Raw genomic sequence first — 20,127 nt, 5'->3', positions numbered from 1 at the left:
GACATACCTATTGCCTTCCCCACCTGCATCCTGCCTATTGACCTGCTCACAGTAGCAGCATCAATCAAAGGCCATGGGCCAAACACTGGATCTGCTGGCTCCAAACTTTCCCTGCTCCAGTCTAACTCTTCATTCAACAACCAGTTATAATGCACTCTCCAGGCATCTTTAATATCCCCATAGTTCACCACTATCTTTCCTTCATTATTCTTCACACACTGCTCACCTATGATATCTCTGTTTTCCCTCTTCATCTGATATGCCACCTTTATCATATTCTTCCTTTCTACAGTATTTAGGTTATCCATTAAAAGTCTGAGACTCAGATTTTGCTCTGTAAACCTCTTTTCAAGCCCTATGCTTAGCAGCCAAGTATTTCTCTTTGTTACCACCACTTTTCCATTCTTTTCTTCTTAAATGCAGTTTCTACATCCTCGCCCAACCACCAAGTTACCTTAAGTCTTGGGGGGGGCCCTTGTCCATTCACACACTGAATCAGTAACTCTCAGGAGATTGTTCTTGACAACTCTGTACTGTTTGTTAACACTTCTGTCAGAAGCTCCCTGTTCAGCCACCACTCTACTCATCTTTCTGTAGAAGGCATCCTTTACTGCCTAGTTTTCAACTTCCATATTTTCCTTCTAAGTGCACAGATCCTCTTTTTCATCACTCGCTCCTTAAGCACCAAGTCACATATCAGTAACTTGTGTTGCTGCACACACTCCTCACTCACTATAACATCCCTCACCAACCTATCAGCCCTCCTGACCAGGAAATAGTCTATCCGGTTGCTATTTCCCCCAGACTCGTATGTAATCAACCTACTCTCTTTTCCTTAAATGTGTGTTGCACACAATCATGTTCATTACCTCCCCAAACTCAAGTATCCATTCCCATTCCTCATTTCTTGTACCATATGCATATCCCCCATGTACTATTTTCTCGAGTTGTTTCACCTACACGACCATTCAAGTCCTCTCCCAAAATGTCAAAGTCATCATCCCCCATACCTCTTACTACATATATTAAGTCATCCCAGAATCTATCCTTCTCTACCTCATCCAAGCCAGCCTGTGGGGTAAATGCCAACATAATTGAAAACATTATCCCACCAAACAACATTTTCCTTTCACTCACTCTCATTACATTCCTGACATATTCCACCTACTTCTCCTTAACCCCTTAACCGCAGGGCGTCACTTTCGTGTCGCTTGGGAGCAAGGGATCATACCGCGGGGCATCGCTTTTGTGATTCTGTGTTATTTTTGAATTCACCCGGGCTTCCAAGTGGGGGCTTGTATCATCTATCAGTACTGCCAATGTCCAACACTGGTCAGCACTCCTAATCTCATCTGTACTCCCATCCATTGTTGATAATTTAGCCATTTCTCCCCATTCTTGACTCCCCTCCCTACCCCCCCTCCATTACCCTATCCTCTCGCCTGCCCGGCCGTGCTACGCTAAGTAAATCTTCCCTGGAATTTTTCACTGATTTCATCCATTGAAATAAGCCCTATGCCCTATTCTTATACCAAATAATAAATACAAGAAAGAAATAAGGTAAGTGAGAGTGCCATACACCTGGAATTGGCTAATTATCACCTGACAACACCTCACGTGCACTCGTTCGCTAATTTTCGCTGTTTATTTCCACTTGAAATATGATGTATTATCTATTTTCGTAATAAATATACATATAAGGAGGGAAGGAAGAAGCCTAAGTGATATTTACATTCACCTGGAACTACCTAATTTATAATGTATTGTCTAGATTTCTTGCCAATCATTTCACTGCTATATATAGCTGTGTCAAGAGGCTAAGTTGGTAGTAATAATGAATTTCCCTAGGTAGGCCACCACCCCGGCCCACCCTTATCAGTTCACTCTCATCTTCCAACGTGGAGGTACGTCAGTTCGCTCTTGCTAGCTTCAGGGACTTTTCACCCCCATGCAAAGGGCCCTGTGACCTTTACCCCCTACTAAACCTCGTGTGGAAAGAGGTATAGGCCTGACAATTGATAAAAGAGCGACTACGATCTTTCTATTGAGTAAAATAGTGCAAGTGGAATTGTAAATAATGTGTAAACAGGAAGTGAAAGTAATGAATGTAAATATACGTGAACAGTGGAAAATAGTTTTATAAGTTACTTCAAGTGACAGTGCATAACAGTGTAAATAAAACAGAAATGTAAATAACGTAAATAAAATAAAGAACATAAACAGAAATGTAAATGAGTAGTATTATAAGAATACGAGTACATACCCTAGGAGTAATGAAAGTGAAAGTTTCACTCTAGCATGTCTGAATACTATGAGTTATGAGAGTGATGGTGAAAGTGACATTCACTCTCAATGCTAGTATACAGGATGAGAAAGTGAATGCCACGTATTTTACTGAAGGAAATTGAATTCCTACAGTGACAATAATCTAATACTACTGAAGGAAACTTATGGATAAAGACTGTAGATATATATAAGTGTTATATAGTAATAGAAATATAAAGTGTGAGGGGTTTTATGAATAATAAATGACAGAGTACCAAGAGCCAACTAGCGCAAGTGCGATGGTCAGACGCGCTCGTAATTTTCATTGCTTTCACAGTGTTTTTTTTTTTTGAAGTATGGATCCCAAACTACTTGAAAATCATAGAGTAGTGTTTATAGTGTTAATATCTGGCTGTGGTAATCATATTACGGGTTGTCGGGAAGTGTAAAGTGGAGACTTCGTTACCCAACTTCAGAGGTCTCCACAAGTCCTACGGTAACCGATGAAGGCTCAACAAACATTCCAGGAGAAAGCTGAAGGTATGTGCCATAAGCATATGTAATTTTAATATTCTAGGACTAATAACTGATTTTTGGCAAATATTTTTTGAGAGTCTGTCGGCGCCCAAATAACCCCACGGCACACGCAAAACATTGGTAAACATGCCCACGGTGTAGGGGTTAACCAACACATGCACACCACCATATCCATCTGCCCTACCCATCCAGCAACAAAATCTCCACACTCTTCCTTGTGCCTCACTGTGGCATGATGCTGTCAATTGCAAGGGACATCAATTCACTGCATGGGATAGCCCTACAGGAGCAGTTGCTTGCCTGCAATTGGTGAGTATGCTTGCCCAGACAGACTGGTTGTTTTTAAACAGCAACCTAGATTTCCATAAGAGTAAATACTTAATCTATTTAGTGAACTATGTCTCCCAAGTTATTTAACAGGAGTAACCCTGATTTCCAACTGAGTAAATATTTAATCTATTTAGTGAAATATGGCTGGCAAACTATGAAAGATCAAATGGGATGTAGCTTTTGGTTGGAGATATGTAGATGGAGAATTAATGCTCCAGTAACTGCTTCATGCACCAAGTCCTACACTGATTTATTAATTTTACACATACATAAGGTGTCCTGTGACTATGACAAACCAGTGTGTTTATACTTGACAAATTATGGTAATACTGTCACAATTACAGGCTCAACGCAGCCATTTCAATACCCTCTACTTATGGACATTCCTCCAATCCTTTTTGTAAACAAATCGTCCCCGTGGCAAGTGTTCAGTGCTTGGTCACTTCAATTGGACTCAGACATGGGCTACTCAGTGAGAAGCAATACAGACCAGCATGTCACCAGCAGCAATTTCACTAGGTCATGGCAAACAGCTCACCATGAAGGTCTATGATCAGTTACAAAATACCAACATAGATAATTTCCCTACGAGTTCGTAACTTTAGCTGTAAGAAAGTTTGTATCAAGGGGTATTAGTATACCCAGGCCCTACTCTTACATAGGCGTGTCTTCCATCATTTAAAAACCTAATGGCCCTCAACATACACTATTTCCTTCCACACTACATTTACAAAAGCTTCCTTAGTCCTTCTGTTTACCTACTTATACATTTTTCAATCCATCCATCATCTAATATTTTTTGTAAAACAGGTAACTCAAAGTCAAGTGGCCACCCCTTACGGGATTATGGCATCTGGCAATAGATAGATAGATAGATAGACAAATAGGTGTCCAGAGCTTGGCTACTTGTTTCCAACACTTAAGCCAAGGGTAACCAGCCTTGCTTACCATGAGTGGCAATATGCAAGCAGTAAGCCCAAATAGCCTTTCAAATTTAAACCATTAAGAGTCTGATATTGTTGAAGTGCCTTTACCCACTAGAACACCAGGCATCATTAGGATAAATGGTTACCAGTCAGAATAGTAAATGGCCTTCCAAATTACAGAAAACCATTTGGCTTGTCACTCAACACAGAGTCACATGAAGGCAGAACGACATCAAATAGGTAGGTTCCCCCACCTACCATGCATGCTTTTTCCAAATCAATTAATGCCATAAATATCTTACGATCAATTTCACAGATACTCTATTAGCATCCCCTACCACTCCTGAAGCCACCCTGTTTATCACTTGCCAGACCTTCTGATACATACCTTACTTTTGTCATGATAATTCTTCCATATATCTTTCCTACAACATTCTATCTATCTATCTATTCCCAGACGCCTTACTCCCGTAAGGGGTGGTCACAAACAAATCGCCTCCATGCCGCCCTGTCCCTGGCCATTTCACTGCCCTGCTCCCAGCTCACACCCCCCTCTCTTATATACCTCTCCACTCCATCCCTCCACATGGCCATCCTTGGCTTCCGCCTCCCTCCCCCACCCTCCACCTCACTCACATACACTCTCCTCGTCAGTCTCTTGCTCTCCATCCTCTCCACATGGCCAAACCACTTCAGTGTGTTTCTCCTAATGCTTCCTATCACATCCACATCCACACCACAATGCTCCTTCACTTCCTCATTTGTCAGTCTGTCTCTCCATGTGACTCCACATGCTCCTCTCAAATAACTCATTTCCACTGCTCTCACTCTTGACTTCTGTCCTTCCAACAAGGTCCAAGCTTCACTTCCCTACGTTAGAGTTAGTATCACAATACTGTCATGTAGTGACTTTTTCACATCCATGCTCACTTCCCTGTTTCTTATCACTGCTTTGAAGGAACCAGTAACATTTCTTCCTTGTTGTACCCTTTCAAGCACTTCACCCTCTACACTTCCATCCTTACTCATCACACTACCCAAGTACTTAAATGCACTCACATTTTCCACTTCCTCCTCATCCAACCTGTACATTCACTGACATCATTTCTCTCAAAGACCATAACTTTACTCTTCCCTACATTCACCTTTAGTTTCCGTTTCTTACACACTCTCCCAAACTCATCCACCAAGCCTTGCAGCTCCCCTTCATCTTCACTTAACAACACAGTATCATCTGCAAACAACAGTACAGACAGTCTCCAAACACTGCCCTCTCTCATTAGGGCCACTCCAACATCCACTACCCTACCTTCTGTCATCACAATCATCATCATCATCATCATCCGGACCTCCTTTCCCACCCTAAGGCAGGGTGAGGAGTATGTCCAGACAGCCCAAATTTGCACAAACCAATAGGCCATGCTTCCATTCACTCATCATTCAAGCCCCTGGAATCCTGGCTCTATTGGATATGCCAGAAACATTCACCACGTTGTGTAGCTTCACATAAACATATCCGATTGAGTCAATCCGGATGCTGCCACGTTAAAAAAGGGTGCCAAATCCCTGATCATGCACTTCTCCTAACAACATCCATCCATCCAGCTCGATCTTTTGTCAGTTAACCTAGTCTCACCGACTTCCAAACCTCTCTTCCTCACACACTCATCCATCACAACTCTCCACCTTCTCCTTGGCGTACTTCGCCTCTTCCCTCCTTCGAATTCGCTCAGATATACCTTTTTCACCACTCTGTTGTCATCCATTCTCTCCACATGACCATACCATCTCAGTGCACTCTTTTTGATTCTGGTGTCCACTGACTTCCTCACTTCACACCTTTCACAAATCATATTATTTCGTATCCTATCCACCCTCTGTACTCCATAGACATTAAGCAGTCCCATCTCCACTGCTCCTACTCTTTTTATTTTCATGCCACACCATAGTCTCACATCCATGTGTTAAAGTTGACACTAACACTCCTCCTCGTGCAACTGGCAACACTCAAGCCTCTGTTTTTTATCAAGGCCTTCATTGCACCAGCTACTTTTCATCCTTGTGCCACTCTACTTTCCACTTCTTTTGACATTTTCCTCTCTTTTCTACCACTGTACCTAGGTAACTCTCTCACCAATTCCAGTCTCTCTCCATTCACTGTAACATCATACTGGGAGTCACCTTCTCTCTCAATAACCATCACTTTACTCTTCTCTACATTTACTCTCAAGGCACGATGCTCACAGACATCAACAAAACTCTGCACTAGCCTACCAAGTTCTTACCTGTATTTGCAAGCAGTACTGCATCATCAGCATACAACAAAGCTGAGATATTCCATCCATCACCATTCATCACCAATGCCATCCCTCTCTCCATTACTCGTGTTTTTACTTCTCTCATCACCCCCATCCATGTATATATACAGTATACTGAACAACCATGGGGACATCATAACCATCTTGTCGCATGTCCACACCAATCGTGAACCATTCACTTAGATGCCCATTAACCCTTACACATGCTTCACTACAATCATAAAAACTCTTGATGGCACCTAGCAGCTTACCATCTACACCATACATGCGCAAAACTTTCCACAATCCTTCTCTGTCCACTTTGTCGTATGCTTTTTCCATATCCATGAATGCCATAAACACCTTATAGTCCTTCTCATATGCCTTCTCTGCTATCTGTCTCACTTCAAATATTTGATCCACACATCCTCTGCCACTCCTAAAGCCACCCTGTTCATCACTCACTAGGACTTCTGATATCTCTTTTACTTTCTCTGTAATAATTCTTCCATATACCTTCCCTACCACACTCAATAAACTTATGTCATGATAATTCTTGCACTCACTTCACTCACCTTTGTTTTTGAACAGGGGTACATTCCCAGCTTTTTTCCACTCTGCTGGCACAGTTTCACTCATCCACGCCTTCTTACATATCTTCAACAAGCGCTTCATTCCACTCTCTCCAATCATCTCTGCATACACCTAATCAACCCCAGCTGCTTTCCCATTTTTCAGCCGCTTCACAGCACTCTTCACCTGTATGAGTGTCACGTCTCCGGTACTGCATTCCTTCTCTGCACACCTCCAAAACCAATCATGTTTACAGCCGCTCTGCTCTCTCTATTCCCATTCATCATGCCTTCAAAATATTCTTTCCATCTGGTCCCAACTTCATCCCCATGGGTTAATAATCTACCACCTACATCCTTCACACCATCACATTTCTTTCCGCTTTCACTTCTACATTTCTGCACCTCTTTCCAGAATAACTTCCTATTTTCAGAGTAGTTTGCATTCATTTTTCTTCCTAGACCATCATTTGCCTCCTCCTTTTTCCTCTTCACTAGTCTCTTTACATACTTCTTGCTCTCAATATAATATACAGCAGGTACCCACAATATGCAAGTTCAGAGTACGCGATCCTCATTGTACGCAAGGACCTTTTTTTTTTTTAACTACGCGAATTGACCTCATTGTGAGTGAGACGGGCAGCGAAGAGTGGCCCAAATCTGGGGTACCCCGAGTACTCGACATTGCCACCCCAAGAAGCGAAAACCGGTTGCCTATGCTTCGCCCGCCTTGTGACGTAGATGATGCACGCTCGTCAAGTGATGCCCAAATGCGTTGCTTGGAAGGAGGTGAGAGACCCAGCAGAGGAAACACGCACGCACAGAGGGTACACTTGCTGTTCCAGCAACATCCATGTCTACTCTGAGGATATTGTTTTGTGAGCCAGGATGCCTGCCCTGTCCTCGAGAAGGAAGAAGTGCATCACCCTTGCCATGAAGATGGAAGTCATTCGGAAGAAAGAGAGTGGGAAGGGAAACACCATTATTGGGAAGGAACTCGGGTTGGCGGAGTCGACGGTGTGAACAATATGGGCAATCAGGGAGGCCATAAAGATGACTGTTAAGACATATGGGACAGCAGCACTGGATGGGAGAAGCAGGCTAACCAACCAGGCAATAATTCTCATGGAGTGGTACCTGGCAACATATATCCTGAGGAAGGAGAAAGTGGGAGTTCCACTGAATGGGCGCTACATCAGGGACCAGGCCAAGATTTTCTACAAAGCTGCATCTGTGAAGCTTGGTGTCAAGAAACTCTTCAAAGCCTCTGTGGGATGGATATGCAGGTTCCTGAAGAGGAAGGCACTACATCACATTCGCCTCACCAGCAGGCGTGCATCTGCGGATGAAATGGTGGCTAGGGACTATCCTGCCATCTTGAGGGTGGCTACAGCAGGAACCAAATGTACAACATAGATGAAACAGCCCTATACTACAAGGCTATGCCGAAGTTTACCCATGTCTGTAAGCAGCAGCGCCAGGCCCGGAGGAGAAAAATGGACAAGAGCAGGATAATGGTCATGTTCACAGTGAACTTATCAGGTTCACACAAGATGCTGCCTGTTGTGGTTCATACCGCAGCACATCCCAGATATTACAAGAATCTCTGCTGCATGGATGATAACGAGGTGTATACTGGTACAGCAACTCCAATGGCTGGATGACGTGCAGCATGATTTCCAAGTGGCTGTTGCGGCACTTCATCCCTGACAACAAAACTAAATCCCAGGAACCTGGCATCCCCTTCAAGGTGCTCCACATCCTTGACAATGCCCCAAGTCATCCAACCTGGCTAGCAGACCTCAGCAAGGAGTGCAAGATTGTTTTTTTGCCACCCAGGATGACCTCTCTCATCCTAGACCAGGAGTTAGTTGCAGTGGTAAAGCAGCTATACCACCAACGCCTCTACAAACATCTCCGCAGCAAAACCAAAAACTATGAGGAACTGCATGCAATTCTTGACTTGGACACAGCTGGAAGTGATGTCATGGACGCCGAGGATGGTTTGGATTCGCAGGCCGCTTCACCTTGCTCCACGCACAGCACCCGCACCACCAGCTTCAACTCCTGATAAGACTGTTATGGCTTTTTGCGGTCTTTCAACCTCAAGGATGCCATTACGTTCTTGTTGTCCTCTTGGGCAGATATAACTGCTGCAACAATTAACCATGTTTGGCGCCTCCTTGTACTGCACCTGTGTGAAATCGCACCGTGAAGCAGCTTTCAGTCCGTCACGCTGGAGGAGATCAGGGGCTTACATTCGGCAGCAGTGGAGCAGGAACCCCAGAAGTCGTGCAATGAGTGGACGAGGCTGACACAGAGCAGGAGATCGCAGCAAAAAAGCCAGCAACACCTGTGATGGAGAGCGAAGATTTGTCCATGAGGGAGATCAGCAGGGTACTGTGTGCCCTTGATAAATTCAAGGAAGAAATCAAGGACATCAAATGCTCTCAGTTGCCATTAGAGGAGGTGATGGCTTCACTGGACAGAACCTTCCGCTACTACACAGACAAGCACAACCAGGAAGTAAACATACGGAAGCAAACCCCGATCACCCGTTACCTTTGGCTTGAAGAAAGTGAGGAATCATTCCCTTCAACATCAGAAGAACCATATCCAGAGGAGGATCAAGAGGATGATGCGATGTCTGAGGTGTCAGAAATAGACTTTGAAGGGTTTATGAACGAAGTGAGTGCATTACGCAGTGAAAGTGTTGAAAGTGCTGGTGATGAGAGTGGTGAGGAATACCGTGGTGTGTCAGGTGATGTGGTGGGTGATGCAGGAGAGGCACACTAGGCTCCTCATCCTGCCACGGATCCCTTCTTACCTCCATTGAGCCTGTTGTTCTCTTGGGTTAAGGTGAGCAGCCATAGTCTTATTGGTATAGTTATGCCATATCCTTATTGATTTAGTAAAGCCATAAACTTGTTAGTTTACTTTATCTTTGTTAATATATCTTAGATAGTTTCCCTGTACAGTACAAAACTTAGGTCTGAAAGGAGTCTCAAGGGTTGCCCATGAAGGGGGGTCCCACCCATATGTAATCCTTCACATAAGTTTTACTTATTGAGTACGTGAATTCCTAGTAGGCGCCGTCCTATGCCACCCATATACTCGCATACTGTGGGTACCTACTGCATTCAGTTCTTATTTCAACTGAACATCTGTCCTGTAACCACTTAAGTCACATCTTCCTCTTTTCCTCCTCAGCTCTCTTAACCTCATCATCCCACCATGCCGTACCTTTCTTCTTTGTTGTTACTCTTGCCACACCACACACCACTTTAGCATTCCTAACTAAACAATCCCTATATGCATTCCACAGGCTGTTCAGATCCATTTCATTCCAATTCACTGATTCTAACTCCTCCTCTAATTTGGTCCTGTAATCATCTGCCATTTCTTTGATCCTCTCTTTTATAACCCCATCCATATACAGACTGAACAACCATGGAGACATGACACATCCCTCTTTCAATCCAACCTTCAAACAGGAAAATTCACTCAGTTCACTATCCACATGCACTGCAGCCTTAGCATCCTCATCCATACTCTTCATGGCATTCAACAACTTCCTATCTACTCCATATATTCTTAATACTTTCCACAATCCTTGTCTATCCACCCTGTCATATGCTTTCTCCAAATCCATGAAGGCTGCATACAACTTCTTTCCCTTCTCTAGAAACTTTCCCATTAAAGATCTAAGAATGAATATCTGATCTACACAACCTCTTCCCTTCCTAAAACCTCCATGTTCTTCTCCCACTAATTCCTCTGTTATTTCCCTACCTCTGTCAATAAGTATCCTACCATATACTATTCCTATTACACTAAGAAGACAAATGCCCCAGTGATTACCACACACTTTTTCCCTTTTCCTTTGTACAGGGGGATAATCATACCTGGCCTCCAATCCTCCAGGACTCCACCTTCCTCCCAGGCCAATCTGCACTTCTTCCACATCCATTCTACTGCTATCTCTCCCCCATGCTTCAGTATTTCACCACACACTCCATCAATTCCTGGGGCTTTCCCCATTTTCTTCATTGCTTCCACAACTCCCATCCTACTGATTTCTTCCCCTCTTCTCACATCCCTTCGTCTCCCAGCCATTCCCCAGCATTACTTTCATTCTCTACGTTCAACAATTCCTTAAAGTGTTCTCTCCATCTGCTCACTTATTCTTTCTCCACTAGTAATCTACCATTTTTATCTTTCACTCCCCGACTAACTTCTTTGACACCCGTTTAACTCTCTCTACCTCTTTCTATAACATTTTCTTACATTCCCTCAACTTTACACTCAAATTCCTTCCAAATTCCTCATCTACTCTCTTACTCTCTCTTGCTCTCTCCCTCTCTACAACTCATTTAAATCAACTTATATTCTTGTAGGGGGGTACAAACATACCTGCTTCCAAACTATACTTCCACTCATCCAAGTTTCTCATGTATTTCCAACAAACACTTCATTCCACTCTCTTCATTGCTGTCAATCATTTCTGCATACATCTCATCAACACCTGCAGCCTTCCCATTCTTCAATCACATCACAGCATTCAACACTTCTGCCAATGTCACATTTCCTGACACTGCACTCCTCCTCTGTGCACCATCAAAATCAGTCATATTTACAACCACTCTCCACTCGTCATTCCTATTCATCGACCTTTCAAAACATTCTTTCCATCTGCTTCGTACTTCAATTCCACTTGTAAGTATTTTTCCACTTTCATCCTTCAAACTTTCATATTTCTTCCCATCTTTATTTCTACATTTTTCCACCGCTTTTCAAAAAAGCTTCCTATTTTCAGTCATTTGCATATGCTTCCAAGATCATTATTTATCCTTTTTTCTCTTTACTACTCTCTTTACATGCTTCTTACTCTCAATGTATTCCCTTCTACTTTCATTAGAACCTCTTTCTTGCATTCACTCTAGCCACTTTTTCCTCCACTTTTCTTTCAATCTCTCCATCCCACCCAGCTGTGCCTTTCTTCTTGTATGCTGACCTCATAATAGCACACACCATTTTGGCATTTCTAGCTAAACACTTCCTACATGCATTCCCTCTGAAACTGAATCTGGGTGTGCAACCCACCATTCTATGGTCACTTCCTATATTTACTTGTTCATAACTGTGACACTAGTGATCATGTTGTTCTTATCTGCTATAATGATGTCGATATCATTCTTTGTTTCTCCATTTGGACTTCTCCAGGTCCATTTTCTCCCTGTCCTTTTGTGAAAGAATGTGTCATTATTCTCATATTACATCCATCCATCCATCATCCAATCCTATGTCACCCCATAGAGGAACATAGGAACCTGGGGCTAGGCAAGTTGGTCCTGACATTTAAGATGAGAGTGACCAGCCTCACTCATCCCTGGGTGGCATTACATGAGCAGTAAACCCCAACCACCCCTTTGGATATAAACCTACACAGTCTCAATCCGATTGCAGCACCTTAATTATCCACTAAACCACCAGGTGCCATTATTTGGTTATGTGGTTACCACTCAGCATAGTAAATGGTTTCCTAATGTACAGGAAACAATTTGGCTTGTCAATCAGTGTAGTCACCCATAGGCAGAAGGAAGAGGAAAGAATGAACGAAAGAAAGACAGAAGAGGGAGTGTAAAGTCACCTGTAGGCAAAAGGAAGAGGAAAGAATGAAGGAAAGAAAGACAAGAGAAAGGAAGGAAGAGAGGAAAAGGCATACACCCAAAGCAGAACTACATCAAGTGAGTGGATGGTGAGCACCCCCAACTACCACAAACATTTCAGCAAAATTTACCACCATTTCACCTCTGTCATTCCTCTCTCTGACTCTGAACTTTCCCATACATCTATCTATCTATAACCAGACACCATAATCCCATAAGGGGTGGTCATCTGTCTTTGAGTTAGTTGTTTTACGGGGGGGGGGGGGACACTAATCCTTCGCCAATCCACTTGCTGACACGTTGGGAACATGTGTATTGGTTATATGGTTATCACCCTGCACTATAAATGGTTTCCTGGCTTACAGGAAACCATCTGGCTTGTCACTCAGTGTAAAGCCATGTGAAAAGGAAAGCAGAGTAATAAGAAGTGACTGAAAAGACAGGAGAGACACGATGACAGGACAGCAAATACAGAAAAAGAATGAGTACGGTGAAGGAAGTAATAGGCAGCATTCTATCAAGAGAAAGGGTGATAGTTGCCACCACCTACCACACATGCTTCTCCATTTTTCAGTTTGTCAACTTTTGCACTGGCCTCCCATGAGTATAGTACTGTATATCTGGTCTTTTCTTCTTCCATAATCTGGGAGTGAAATGAAGACTGCTTAAAAACAAGAAGATATGCCCAATAAAAATAACCGAAAATAAAACTACCCTTCAATTAGAAATAAAGGACAGATTTCAGTCTCAAGTTATGCTGGGTGTGACATTGATGGATTAAATGACAGAGTAACTAATGTGTTAAGGGAACCTGCGAAGGTAGTAGAGAAATCTAACACAATCAAAGCCACCAAGCAAGCTATTCAAAAATAACCCTTGAAATCACGAAACCATGAAAGGAGAGGAAAGTAAAAACAAAGATGAAATAGAAACGACAGAACTGAAAGCAACAAATTACATCAATGAGACAAAAATGGTGAAATAATTATATGCAATGGGAAGATGGTGAAGAGGTGAGGAATTTTACAAAGAACTGTATGCATCAAGGTCCATAATACCGATAGCTAACTCTGTAGCTGACACTGGTGAAATACCAGAGGTAACTCCAAATGAAGTAACCATATGAAACGATAAACAGAGGGAAGGCCCCAGGAGAAGATGGAATAACAGCAGATTTACTGTTGGATGCAGGAGTAGAAGTACAAAATAGGCTTGCCCACTTATTTACTCAATGTATTACGAAAAAGAAAACTCTCAAAACATGATGTAATGCAATACTGTACACCAAAGAGCATCATCAAAATAAATGAAGAAATTCTTTAAGTGGTTGCGGAGTACAATTACTTTGGACAAATACTAAAACAAATTAGACTATGATAGTCAAATAAAAAGACATTACAAGAGGATAGAAAGCTTTCAGTAAACACAGAGACATCACAAAAAGGAGGCTGCCAGTATATCTGACACAAAAGTATGTAACGAATGTATAATCCTAGCTATGATATACGGCTGTGAGACCTGGGAACTGACAAAATCGATGGAAAACCAACTAATCCATTCTCACAATGCAATGGAAAGGTCAATGTTGTGAATATCTTTTTGAGACAAGAAGAGATCGACTTAGATGAGACAGCAGACTAAAGCCAAATACAATATAGAAGTTGTAAAAGAACAGAAATGGAGGTGAGCAGTCATGTAACAAGAAAAAGGGATAAATGATAGAGCAAGGGGCTGACTGACTGAACTCCAAGAGATTGCAAGCGTAGCGGAAAAAGGCCAGAGAGGAAGTGGAGAGATGAAATAGATAAGTTTGCAGGCAAAACCTGGCAGCCAACTGCTCAGTCAAGGAAATCATGGAGAAGGCTGGGGAAGGCCTTTGTTCAGTAGTGGACTCGAAATGGCTGATGATGATGATACGATGATGACATGCATTCCACAAGTCGTCCAAATCTATTTGCTGCCACTTCACTGATTAACTCCGCCACTACAGTGCCTTCACCTGGTATTCATCTGCCACTGTTTTTCAGCTTCACTTTGTCTTTCACTATCACTGTTCCTTTCTCTTTATCCATCTCACTCCTTCCAACTCAACCTTGCATACTACAATCAAATAATCAGACAGACCTCCACACTGTCCTCTCACTGCCCTTGTACTGACAACACTCCCAAGCAAATTTCTTTCCACAAGCATGTAATCAATCACTCCTTTCACTACTCTTTCCATTCCCTCTATCATGCATATTTTTTCCCCATCTCTATGCTTAAAATATGAACTATACACGCAAAACTCCTTTCTTGAAATGGCCTTCAGCTGCCTTCCACTACTACTCTCCCGTAGTACCCCATAACGACCCATTACAGCATTCACAGTACCAGTGTCAACTCACCCATCCATGACACCCATCATGAACACTTTATAACTCCTGGGCACCTGTTCCAACACTCCCTCCAGCTGATCCCTGAACCTATGCTTTTCTGGGTCACTCGTATCATCACAGGGTGCATATACAATGACCACTGCCACTTTCACCTTCTCAAAATGGAACTTTACATACATACATACAAACATCTTGAGCTGACACACACTTTCATTCTCCTCTGCTATTCACCATTTATCAACAATGCAACTCCTTCTTTGCACCTGCAATGTGCATTCACATCTTACATTACACATTTCACATCTTCCCATCCTTAACTTCACACTCTTTCATCTCACATTATACCATCACAGTGTGCCTAGCAATCACATTCACCACCTCCATCCCCCTCTCCTCATTCACATCTCACATGCCACACAGTCATATGAACCTGCCCACTCTTTCTCGGCCCTGGGCAGGTACAATAACACCTGGTAGTAACAAAAATGACAGTTGTGATCATACTGAAGTCTGAAGAAATTTCTGATCCCCTCAGCATTAGGGATGTTGTAAGCTAAATACAACTGTCTGGCAGTAGCTTAATCTAATCTAATAGTCTACCCTAAAAATGAAGCCATGTTCTCCAGGAATCCCCATATTGGAGACGGATATGGCACAGCTAATGTTTCCTATGGGCTAGATGCTAAACCAACTGTTCAAATAAGCTAATTACTTCCCAACAGTTGCTGGAAACTGTTATGAAGAAAAAGAAATATAATTTGTGTAATAAGATTTATAACAAAGAGAGAGTTTCAGTTTCAACTTTAGTCAATCAGAAGGATCACCAAGTGACTGTACTTGTAGCTGAATGTTTCCTGTTAAGAGTAACAAGTTTGCGTCTAGCTACGAAGCCTGCAGCCGCATTTCACCTTCATGATATTAGTACTTCTCAGGGTCAGTGGCAGCCACCCATCTACTACCTAATGAATAATACACAGTATAGTGGTAGGTGGGGGCACTCCCCATCCACTCACTCACTATAGTTCTGCTCTGGGTGTCTGCCCTTTCCTCTCTTCCTTCTTTCCTCTTCCGTCTTTCTTTCCTTCTCTCTTTCCTCTTCCTTCTGCCTACAGGTGACTTTGCACTCCCTCTTCTGTCTTTCTTTCCTTCATTCTTTCCTCTTCCTTCTGCATATGGGTGACTCTACACTGAGTGACAAGCCAAATGGTTTCCTGTACACTAGGAAACCATTTACTATTACTATGCTGGGTGGTAACCATATAACCAAATTATGGCACCTGGTAGTTTAGTGGGTAATGAAGGTGCTCCAATTGGACTGAGCATACCGGTATTTAGTTTTTTCTTTGAAAGCTGTGATAAGAAACAGGGAAGTGAGCATGGAAGTGAAAAAGTTACTACATGACAATATTGTGATACCAACTCTAACCTATGGAAGTGAAGCTTGGACGTTGTTGGAAAGACACAAGTCAAGAGTGAGAGCAGTGGAAATGAGTTATTTAAGAGGAGCCTGTGGAGTCACATGGAGAGACAGGCTGATGAATGAGGATATAAAGGAGCATTGTGGTGTGGATGTGGATGTGATAGGAAGAGTTATGAGGAACACACTGAGGTGGTTTGGCCATGTGGAGAGGATGGAGGGTGAAAGACTGACGAAGAGAGTGTATGCGAGTGAGGTGGAGGGGGGAAGAGGGAGGGGGAGGCAGAGGATGAGATGGAGGGATGGGGTGGAGAGGTATACGAGAGAGGGGGGTGTGAGTTGGGAGCAGGGCAGTGAAATGGCGGGGGACAGGGTGACTTGGAGGCGTTTTGTTTGTGGCCACCCCAAACGGAACTGAGGCGTCTGGCAATAGATAGATAGAGGTGGTTGGGGTTTATTGCTCACATAATGCCACTCAGGGATGAGTGAGGCTAGTCATTCTCATCTTAAATGTCAGGACCAATTTGCCTAGCGCCGGGCTCTTATGCTCCTCATGGGGCAACATAGGATTGGATGATGGATGGATGGATGGATCAAAAACAAGCACACAGACAGTATTACTGGAGAGCATTTCCAACCACAGTAATGGGACTTCTAAGCTAAATACAATTATCTGGTAGTAGCAAGACAGCAATACAGATGATACCATTGTGTTGAAGAAATTAATAAATGAAATAGCCACATACAGTACTAGCTACTTAGTGTACTATCATAAGCAAAAGCTCGCTGACAGTGCCTAGCCAGCACAGAATCCTGCTTTTCATAATAAACATTCCTCACTGAATGTCCGAGTATCCTTTCATTTCATGCTCTTCTGTCATGAATTTCAAGCTATTATCACAGAAATAATATTATGTAACATTTTTCTGTGCCACAGCCACCACAAAGGTGTCCAGAAACTTTTGATCTTGACATTACCATATGCAATGTGATACTTGCACTTACTATTGTCTTTAAAGACAGTGATATGAAAACAGTGTAACAATAGCAACAGCAAAGCCCATTTTAACCCCCCTAGAAGCCTGAGGCTAGGCTATCATAGTATGCTACAGAAGGATATGATGACAAACCTAATTTCAATGGTGGCACTGCATGAATGTAAAACCTTAGTCACCTCTTGGGCACTGAACCTATGGAAGACTAAACTCTAAATTGGTCATTCTAACCACGAGACCACAAAGTGCCCAAAGGCAAGGTGGACAAACTATTAGGTTAAAAGTTTAGGACTGAAAAATAAGACTACTTCCTATAAAACTTTTGGTTAGCACTATTACAGGCCCCCAACCCTTTATATCCCCCTTCATCAGGAGCAGAGAGGCCCAGGGCTAGGCAACTCAGTTGACATTTCAGAAGTACTGTAAAGTTCACCAGCTGCTCACCCCTAACCATCATTATGTGAGCAATTAACGTCAGCCTTTCCTCACACCATACATAACATATTCAGTTGGAGTCTCTTAACCCACTAGACACCATGTGTCCATCTGTTGATTACTGTACAGAGTATTTAGTTTCCACCCTATGTAGTAAATGGTTTTCTGCATTTTGCCACATACTTGTATTTCATGACATCGATGGCAATGGACATATGACGTGGTTGCTCTGGGCAGGTGTATAGGTTGCGGTCATCCTCTGGGAGCAGGTCAACATCATGGAAGATGAAGCAGGAGAATCGATACTGCTTTAAGGCTTCCAGGGCTCCCACATTCATCAGCATAGCCCGGTTGAATTTACCACTCCCTGGATTGAAATATTGGAGATGATTTATCACTACTGTATATGAACATTATATTAGTAATACTATATCATTTAACAATGTAGAGCCTGCTATGGTGCCCCTGTTAGCTAGGTGGAGAGAGAAATGTAGCACCCATCCAAGAGCAAATCCTCCACACACTTTACAGCCCCACACTATCAACCACAGAGGAACATTGGTTCATTGCATGGGCCAGCCCTTTATGGTCGATTTCTTGCCTGCAGCTGGTGGGTCAGCTCAACCAGAGAGACCAGGGTTGATCTACTACTACTATACCCTATTTGATTAACCTGTGCACCGGAGATGTATGGGGCATGTATGGTGTGTCTGAATCACAGCTGCTGATTTGATTGGCTGCCCATGATATCACTGAAGTAAATGCTGGCCTGTATCACAGTGCAACATGTGGATGTAGGTGTACACTGTGGGTAGATGTAGTGAGACATGCAGACGTAGGTGTACACTGTGGGTAGATGTAGTGAGACATGCAGACGTAGGTGTACACCATGGGTGGATAATTTACTTCAAACGTCATTCTTCATTTTATAAAACTTTATAATCAACTTTAATTTCCTTTGATAACAGTACATTTTTAAAGCTAATTTTGACCTCTTTAGTGTTGGAAATTATTCCATATTTAAACTAGTGTAGATGGTAGGCTGCTAGGTGCCGTCAAGTGTTTTTATAATGGTAGTGAAGCATGTTTAAGGGTTAATGGGCATCTAAATGAATGGTTCATGATTGGTGTGGGCCTGCAGCAAGGTTGTGTGATGTCCCCATGGTTGTTCAATATATATATATGGATGGGGTGATGAGAGAAGTAAAAACATGAGTAATGGAGAGGGGGATGGCATTGGTAATGAATGGTGATGATGGGATACCTCAAATTTGTAATATTCTGATGATGCAGTACTACTTGCAAATACTGCACAAGAACTTGGTACATTAGTGCAGAGTTTTGCTTATGTCTATGAGCGTCGTGCCTTGAGAGTAAATGTAGAAAAGAGCAAAGTGATGGTTATTGTGAGAGAAGGTGACTCCCTGTGAGATGGTTACAGTGAATGGAGAGAGACTGGACTTGATAAGAGAGTTCAAATACCTGGGTACAGTGATTGAAGAGAGAGGAAAATGTACAAAAGAAGTAGAAAGTAGAGTGACACAAGGAAGAAAAGTAGCTGGTGCAATGATGGCCTTGATAAGAAACAGAAGCTTGAGTGTTGCAGCTGCACGAGGCTTACATGAAGGAGTGTTAGTGCCAATTTTAACATACAGATGTGAGACTATGGTGTAAAAAGTCAAAGAGTGAGAGCAGTAGAGACGGGACTGCTGAGGAATGTATATGGAGTGAGGAAGTCTGTGGACACCAGAATCAAAGAGAGTGTACTGAGATGGTATGGTCATGTACAGAGAATGGATAACAAGAGAGTGGTGAAAAAGGTGTACCTGTGCAAATTTGAAGGAAGGAGGAAGCGAGGTAGGCCAAGGAGAAGGTGAAGGGATATGGTGGATGAGTGTGTGAGGAAGAGAAGTATGGAAGTTGGTGAGGCTAGGAGACTGACAAGAGATTGAGCTGGCTGGATGAATATTGAGAGAAGAAGCGCATGATCAGGGATTTGGCATCCCTTTCTAATGTGACAGCATCCAGATTGACTCTATCGGATACATTTATGTGAAGCTACAGAACTTGGTGAATGTTTTTGGCATATCAGATAGAGCCAGGATTCCAGGGGCTTGAATGATGCATGAATGGAAGCATGGCCCATTGGAGTGAGCAAATTTGAGCTGTCTGGGCATTGATACTCCTCACCCTGCCCTGGGTGGGAAAGGAGGTCCAGATGATGATGATGATGAGGATGAGGATATACTGGCTGCTTATATTGCAGGCAATTTACAAATATGGATATTTATATACGTGTTAAAAAT

At 42.8% G+C, this 20,127-nt stretch overlaps 1 protein-coding gene across 1 annotated transcript in view; it reads right to left on the bottom strand.

Moving 5' to 3' along the window:
* The window catches only part of LOC145413637 (uncharacterized), a 109,661-nt gene that overhangs the window by 24,551 nt on the left and 64,983 nt on the right, over window positions 1–20,127 (bottom strand). Inside the window, exon 6 of the mRNA XM_080283298.1 lies at window positions 18,005–18,188. Within this exon, the coding sequence (XP_080139424.1) occupies window positions 18,005–18,188 (184 nt within the window). The remainder of the gene's footprint in view (window positions 1–18,004; window positions 18,189–20,127) is intronic.

Source organism: Coenobita brevimanus, chromosome 97 (assembly GCF_032717465.1).
Source record: "Coenobita brevimanus isolate Jiangsu-jjx chromosome 97, ASM3271746v2, whole genome shotgun sequence".
Taxonomy (NCBI): Eukaryota; Metazoa; Arthropoda; class Malacostraca; order Decapoda; family Coenobitidae; genus Coenobita; species Coenobita brevimanus.
This window is presented reverse-complemented; position numbering and strand designations above follow the sequence as displayed.